At 36.6% G+C, this 8594-nt stretch overlaps 1 protein-coding gene across 1 annotated transcript in view; it reads right to left on the bottom strand.

The window, feature by feature from the left end:
• LOC108360285 (uncharacterized) overlaps positions 1–8594 on the bottom strand; it is a 139000-nt gene that overhangs the window by 63345 nt on the left and 67061 nt on the right. Inside the window, exon 2 of the mRNA XM_017612498.1 lies at positions 6308–6393. Within this exon, the coding sequence (XP_017467987.1) occupies positions 6308–6393 (86 nt within the window). The remainder of the gene's footprint in view (positions 1–6307; positions 6394–8594) is intronic.

Raw genomic sequence — 8594 nt, 5'->3', positions numbered from 1 at the left:
TCTATTCATGATGAAATTTCAAAGCATACTGAGCATCTTTCTCTTTGACACCATGTCTGAAATCCCACGTGATCTGTCAAATACTAATGCATGAAAATCCTAACCTCAAAAAAATCACCCGTTATATAGTCTTATTTGGGCATATTGCGAAAATGGGTTTCTTATAGGGCTGCCAGATATCTCTGTTGCCAAACCGGGACACTTTAGGGAGGGCCTCTCGCTCCCTTCTCTTTCATTTCGACGTGCGAAAGGATGTAGGGAAATTTTATTTTGACTGACAAAAACAAAAACATAAAAACATGAGATCATGAGATCATTACAACGTACGCCAACAAAACAAAACAACTTATCACAACTAAAGCACAGAGAATTTNAACAAAACAACTTATCACAACTAAAGCACAGAGAATTTTTTACAATGCATGAACTTTTTTATTCTTTATGAAAATACAGTTTATAATAAATATGTGAAAAAAACATAAAAATAAAATTGTTAAACTTTGTGCTAAACTCGGGAANGTTTATTTTGACAGACAAAAACAAAACATAAAAACATGAGATCATTACAACGTATGCCAACGAAACAAAACAACTTATCATAACTAAAGCACAGAGAATTTTTTACAATGCATGAACCTTCTTTATTCTTTATAAAAATAAAGTTTATACTAAATATATGAAAAAACATAAAAATAAAATTGTTAAACTTTGTGCTAAACTCGGGAAAATTCAATAAATTTGCATACCAATTTACAACATTCTAATCAGACTTTTTATAAAAAATTTTAAAATAAAGTTTTTCAGCCCATTAAATTTTAGTTGATTTTTGGTATTCTTTTTATTGAGAGTTTCTTCCATATAAACTATGTTTGATAATTCTTTTTATATGGAAGACACTGTCAGCAAAGAAAAATAAATGCTAAAAATCAACGAAATTTGCTGGCAACTTCAGACTTGCACTTTATTAATTGGCTCAAAAGCTACATTTTAAAAATTTTTCTAAAAGATCTGATTAGAAATTGTGATCTGATTAAAGAGCCAATAATTTTGTACGGCACTGTACTTATAAGTACTCTAGGTTTCATGGCTGCCGAGATAGGTCGATCTTCCACTCAGCCATCGAAACTATCTCGAAATGTGACTATATCACAAATTAAACCGGTGCACTGATTACTTTAGTATAGAAATATTCAATTCAAATACGCCCATATTAAAATGAAGGGATTTGCAATTACCGATTGCTTTTTCATAATTAAGTTAAAAAAATATTTAAATTCCATGCTGGTTGTAATGGGAATTGAACCCTGACCCTCTGGAAATTAGCAAATTATGGCAAGCATCGTCGCGCACTCAGCTACAGCCAGACATGTAAATGTGCATTTAAATGTTGAGTTTGAATCAACACCACGCGTGCGTGTTATGAAAGTATTATTTTGAAATACGAACATTTTTAAACGATAATCAAATAGAAAATATTCATGTTTACTATCCGTTATTTCCCTCAGTGAATTCATAACATTTTTCTGAATATTACAACGTGTTTTTTCCCTTAGTGTAGTGATTTTTGAACTCAAAAACCGGGACACTAAAACGAAACCCGGGACATTTTAAGGTTGGACCGCGACACCGGGACAAATAGTCTAAAACCCGGGACATGTCCGAGAAAACCGGGACGTCTGGCAGCCCTAGTTTCTTAGCATTTTGCTGCAGTGTCGTAAAGAAGTGCTTAAATTTTGTATAAAAACATGCTATAAGTACGGTGACTATTCGTACCGATGTTAGCGGGACAGTGCCGATTTTGAGAAAATTGTCCTGGTGAATATTTCTTAAAAGTCGGAACTTATAAGTGTGCTGATTTTTCATATTTGTAGCGATTAAATCCCGATTTCGAGTTTTTTCTTTAATAATTTAATAAGAGTCTCCTGTACTCTGGCACGAAACCAACTTTTTCGACAAACTTGGCAGCACTTTCGTTGTCAAAGAGAGCAAGAGAACAAATGCGTTGCAAAATTTGAAATGTTCCTCCGGGATAAGATTTTTCGACAGTTTCAGTTTTCATTTCAACCTGTAAATTTCTGCTCAACATGGTCATGCTTTAACGCGGCTTTTGTGAGTACGTCATTAGCAAGCATTATTGCATGCAACTCTGTAAAAGAAACTGACTTTTATAAGAAAGAAAATGTGCAACACCCTCTACAAAAAAATCTAAAAAATTAATGGTCATTTTTAGCGACTTAGTTTAAAGGCACTTATTATACTAAAATCAGCTGCATACTCAAAATCGAAATTTTGATGAATAATTTTTTAACTTTTGGCGTTTTCTTTTCTACAAAAAGTGCTGCCTTCTCATTGCCCTCTTTTTAGTATTTGTACGCAGAGGGCAAAAAGAAGGTGACATTTTTCGGTAGATCGAAAATGGCATTTACAGTATATTTTGCTAAGCTGCCCATCTATCTTTACACGAAAAACTTGTGCGCTTAACCGAAAAAAGAACTTAAGCGAATATTCTTTGCTACTTCAATGAGGAAGATATCCGAATCCCTATGAAACCAAATAATGGAGTAGCACCTATCACGTAGAAATTACTGCAAGCGAAATTTTTTCCGAATGGTATCTAATTACCTATATAACTACATAAAAATATAGCGGTTTTCGTTGTTCTGCGAGGAGAGAAAAATAAACAAAACCTGGTCAAATTAGGGTAAGTGTAGAGTCAGTGCAGGTAAACGTAATACTTTCTTTGATAATTGATAATACTTGCACAATTTTTAAGGCAGGTATCGCTTATGTGCAGGTATGTTGAATGCATCTGTCGGAGCAGTTTCCTTATAAATGTAAAAAATAATGCCGCTGATGCGCATTTTGGGGTAGGTATCTTAAATGTGCACTTAAGCATAAAGGCAGCAAAGCAAAATATACTGTAATTAGTTTTTATAAACTTTGTGCAAGCTTTGAAACTTTTATTTACGTGGTATCTGATGTAGATCGACCCATATTTTAAATGAAAAATATTAACAATAAATAGATAAAGAAAAGTTCCAACAGCATCATTTTAAATTTTTCTGCTATGATTTTGACCGCAATTGTATCTCTTACTTTGTTTTTATGGTTTTGTCAATTATATGTCTACGTACCTACATTTTTTGTTAAAATTAAAAAGTGTTGTCATAACTAATCTGAACATTACTTCGTTGAAATGGATCACCTTGTTAATATATGGATCGCAGTTAAAGAAAATCCGTTATTTCTCATTTGCCCCGTTAAATGTTTGTAAATCGCGTATTAATTATGCATTTGTCCGGTATGACTGAAAAAAAATCTGGCAACACTAGCATGGAATATAAAGGAGCCATAAACATAGCCAGCATCCTTATTTTCTATGATATTGGTTATGTTTTATTCTGTCAAACTGGTACTCTCGCTATATTGCCATCTATCATTCATGCCTATATTTTTTTTTAAGGTTTTTGTAATTCATTGTTAAAGTTTTTTTTTACCGATTCTAACTTGAATTCAATAAAATTATAAAAAATAATACTGATCCCCTAAAAAACCATCGATATGAAAAATATTAGCTGTAGATATGTATTGTGTGTATACATTTTTGTGATCATGTTTAATTTTTTTCTCTTTTTTGTTTTAAATAAAACAAATTTGTATGTTCGGATTCGATGCTTTAGAAAAGTCCCGCTATTTGTCCACATAAATCTGGTCACCGTAGCTATAGGTGATTTTTTGGTATGCGGAATCCATTTCTGCACATAGCTTTTTCTCAAAACTTCCACTAGAGCGCGCAACAGTGAAAATTTTCACATTTTCTTCGAAACCTATTTTCGCAATTTGGCAAACTCCAAATTGATTTTAAAATCGTGGTCTCTTCGGAAAAGTTGCTTACAATTTCATGTATAGTCCTCCTAAGCTTTACGCACATAGTAAAAAAAAATATTGACCCGCCCTAGTGTGAAAAAGTAGACGACTTCTTTTATTTGGGAACCAGCATTAACACCAATAATAATGTCAGCATTGAAATACAACGGAGAATCACTCTTGCCAACAAGTACTACTTTGGGCTGAGTAGGCAATTGAGAAGTAAGTCCTCTCGTCGTACAAAGATCACGCTTTATAAGTCACTCATCATGCCTTTACGCGTTGGTGATGGCAAATATCGCAGACGATTTAACGATGAGCTGTATGAGCTTTACAACGATATAGACATAGTGCAGCGAATTAAAATTCAACGGCTCCGCTGGCTTGGCCATGTCGTTCGAAACGCTCCTGCTCTGAAAATATTCAACGCGGGGCGCGATGCTGGTAACAGAGGAAGAGGAAGGCCTCATCTGGGTTGGAAAGACCAGGTGGAGAAGGACTTGGATTCACTTGGCATTTCCAATTGGCGTCAGTTAGCACAGAAGAGAAATGACTGTCGTGCTGTTTTGGACTCGGCCAAAATCGCTTAGGCGGTTACAGCGCCAATAAAGAAGAAGAAGAAGTACATATATGTACCTGAATATGTAAAAATAAATTTTATTTTTATTTTTGGTTTAATAAACGAATTGAATTGTCCAATTGTTGCATCTAACAAATGTGTACTGAAATGTACTGATTTTTTAGCGCTGAAAAAGCCGAAAGTACTGAATTTTGAGAACAAAAATCTGGCAACCCTACACATAAATCAAGTGCATTCAGACTTGCTTTCATAATTTCTATAGATATTTGAATAGCACGTGTACGTTAGATGGTTTACTTTCTCCATACATTTTGTCAAAGTATTTCAGATCTTCCCTCCGGTGGCAGAATATGAAAATAGGACGCTAAAAATCTATGAAAATGGAAAACAAACTTCAGTATTGCAAAAACTGAATGACCTACTCCGTGATTAAAAAGACTGTTTTACGATAGCACCCCATCTTTGTATGGAAAAACATTCATCTTACACAAAACCAGAGATATTTAACCTTATGTAGAATAAGCCTTTGAAACAATTGGGTATGAGGCATTTGGCGGCGATGTGATTAAAAATGAGCAACCGAGTCTTTGATATCCGACAATCTGTTGTGATGTATATTGGGCAGATTTTGAAGATACAGTGAGTATACAATTTTCGCGTAGATACCATTAGAATTGGCTTTCATTGTAGAAAGTTTGCCATTATGATTTAGAAAAAAACAAATTGATTGGTGTTTTTTTGGCAAGAAATACAGATATTTTTTTTTTTGTTCTTAATGGCAAAAACAAAAGCAAAGTTTGGTTAAAATTTTTGTAAACAAAAGAAATAATGCTTATCACAACTATAAGGCCCAATTTCTTTTAAGATCACATATTTAATCTGCACTTATAATAATAATAGATTGGCGCTTACACATATGTTAGTGTTTGGCCGAGCTTCTCCTCCGATTTGTGGTGTGCGCCTTGATGTTGTCACACAAAGAGGAGGGACCTACAGTTTTACGCCGACTCCGAACGGCGATTGTATTTTTACGAGAAGCTGTTTTTCATGGCAGAAATGCACTCGGAGGTTTGCCATTGCCTGCCGAGGGACGCCCGCTGTTAAGAAAAAACCTTTATCCTATATTTTTGCGATGTTGCTTTGACCAGGGTTTTAACCCAGGTGCTGCGGAGTGGAAGCGCGCATTGCTTACCACTACTCCACAGCGGCCGCACTTAAATGGCACAAATTAGCTTTTTAAATATGAGATATATAACCCTGTTTTTGTACCAAACAACAATCAGCTGTTCAGCAGAAAATTAAACAGACAAACAAATGCAACAACAATTTCAAGGAACAAGCAGCAGCGTTGTCACTTGTTTGACATATTTAAATAAAGTTTATCTGAAACCCTACGGCAGCTAAATGGCAGTTAAATAACAATCCAAAATAAAACTTCAGGGCCATTTAAATTTTCATCTGAAATTGGCCCACACATAAACAAGTTTTGGCAATTAATTTTTTATTATTAAATAATATTTTTTTTTGTGTGTTGGTGTTGGTTAATTTTTCCGACAGGGTGGTAAGATATATATAAATATATGGTTTATTTTATACCAAAACCATATATGTAAATTCAAGTTTCAAATGCAAACAAAAACTCGAAAAATTAACAATGATTCGTCAAGATTTCAAACATTTTGTTCCGAATTTTCAGAAAAATTTCTGTTTGGTATTTCTTGCTCAAAAAATTAAACAAAGACACAATTTTGTTTGTTATTATAAAAGGCATGCCCAATATGGTCTATGGTTAGTAGCAAAAATAATAAGCTAAAAAATAGTTAATATGCGTATGAATATTTATGCTGTATATATGCTTACCGGTATTTTGTTAAAAGCCAATGAAACCATGCCAGCGGTTAATTTGCTACTGCCTATGTCAATACCTTGACTCGTCAATGGTGTACCTTAAGTGTTTGCCGTCATAGATTTGGGAGTCGGCATTTTTTGACGTCAGCGGAAGAAATAGACAAAAAACAAAACACATGAAATAAGTCTGATATTTCATAACAATACTTTTTTTCAAAATACACACAAAGTATCTGGATTTATTATAAATCTAACTTGTGCTAGAAATAAGTAACTTGTGCTCAATTTGTGCACATTTTTAGAGCTACAAGTGAAGAGAAAAAGTGAGCTGAAAATTCATGCAACTATAGTAAAAAATATGTAAATATTATCCGATGCTATCAAATTTACATCGCTCGTTTACCAAAAGCCGGTCACATTTAAAAACAATTTTTTTGAGGTAATGGTGCAGAAATACTCGTGCTTACCGATGGTATCTTTTTTCGTAAAAAAAAAGTATATTTTTAACTTGAAAATTAGCAGTATCAGATTGATAGCGTATGGGCAAATCTAAAAAACAGGTAAATTTTGTGTTATTTAGCTTTATTTTCATTGCTGTAAACTATAGCAAGCTGGATGCTTTTTAATATAATTTATATGTTTATTGAAGCCTCAAACAAATTTTGAATAAAGTTAATGCATAACTTTTGGATTATAGATGTTTTCATTCAAAAAATAATTTAAAACAAGTGAATTTTTTGTGTAATTTTTAAGAGGTGAAAAATTAATTATGTCATAACTTTTGAAGAACACCATATACTGGTTTGAAATTTTATGGGCACTTAGTACTTATGTGCACACTTAATTTGTAGTAAGTAACTAAAGTGTGCTCTGAAAAATAACTAAATGGCAAGTAACTCACAGTTTGTAGCTCTACTTTTCACAATTTTCGATTTATCGCGTATAGTTTTTGAAGCAAGGTCAAGGCTCTTGATATTGCTTCATACGTGTTGTAATGTTCTGGGTCAGGGGCGGATGGCTCAAGACCGACCATACGTGGCGACGAGTCACACCCTGCGAGAGGTGCCCCTGCTTTTACTGAATATGGCGGATCTAGAGAGGACAACTCGATAAAACCCGTAATTCCGAGTGCCATTCGTACCGTGCTTATGGGAGGAATGGCACTACGTAAGTGTGTCTTATAACGGTGGCCTCCAGATACCTGGCGCCCTCTGGTTGTAAGAAGTCTTGCTCGGGATATTGGGGGCTATGTCCCAGCTGACATCCCTTCCCCCATACTCGTGGGCCACACATGGATAGTAACAACAACATAAATCAAAAGCCAGAAGGAGCTGCACAGCTCCAAACAATGGCCAATGCTGGCCTTTCGACTTCTGTCGAAACAGAAACCATCGCTACAGAACTACTGGGGGCGCATAGTCCCTCGTATGACGTAGAGATGGTGGATACTAGCGTGAGACAGGATGCAAGTCCCGTCAGAACGCTATCTGATATCTCGCCGGAGGATGAGCAGAAGTTGCTTGCCTCTCCGGTGAACAACCCATCTCACCAAGCTCGAGAGCGGGAGCGGCTTAGCGGAGCCGGTCGGAAACGCCTCAAGCGGTACATAGAAAAGGGAATGAGCTATGAGCAGGCTAGAGAAAAAGCCAAAGAACCCGTTGGCCCACCACGGAGGGAAAAAAACTCTCCAAAAAAGACCTAGGTCTGATAGCTCTACCCCGCAGAGGCGATCTCCGAAGAAATTTGCCAAATCTAGTGAGAGATCTGCAGGGGGCAGGCCAGCTGGGACTGCATCTGTGCCCACCGGTGAGGCAACTGTGCCGCATGCACCTGCAGATTGTCGCGGGGAGCCAGTTTCATTTAGGGATGCACTGTGCGGAGTGAAGCTGGGTTTAGTCCTAGAGGACTATCCAATCACAGTGTGGTCAACGGATGAGCTCAAAGCTATCCAAAATGCCATCCTCAGGGCGGTCAGGAGCAACACAGTTAGCGCTGTAAAGCCTATCTTCAAGGGTTGCACCTTCCACTCGGGATGGCTATCCATCAGTTGCAGAGATGCTGCGACCGCGGGGTGGATACGGAACACTGTTCCAAAGCTGGCACCATGGAAGGGGGCGAAGATGAAAGTGGTCGAGGAGGCAGAAACACCTCGCCGCATCATTCTTGTGGGACTCTTCCCGGAGCTGGACAGCTCTGCCAGTGAGGATGCGCTCAGTCTGCTTCAGGCACAGAATGACGGCCTGAGAATTCCGGACTGGCGCATTCTGAATCGAGTACGCAGGTCAACAATGGCGGAAAT

This window comes from Rhagoletis zephyria, unplaced genomic scaffold, assembly GCF_001687245.7.
Source record: "Rhagoletis zephyria isolate East Lansing unplaced genomic scaffold, Rhagoletis_zephyria_1.1 Rzeph_scaffold_00552, whole genome shotgun sequence".
Classification (NCBI taxonomy): Eukaryota; Metazoa; Arthropoda; class Insecta; order Diptera; family Tephritidae; genus Rhagoletis; species Rhagoletis zephyria.
The sequence above is the reverse complement of the archived record's forward strand: the minus strand, read 5'-3'. Positions and strand labels throughout refer to the sequence as shown.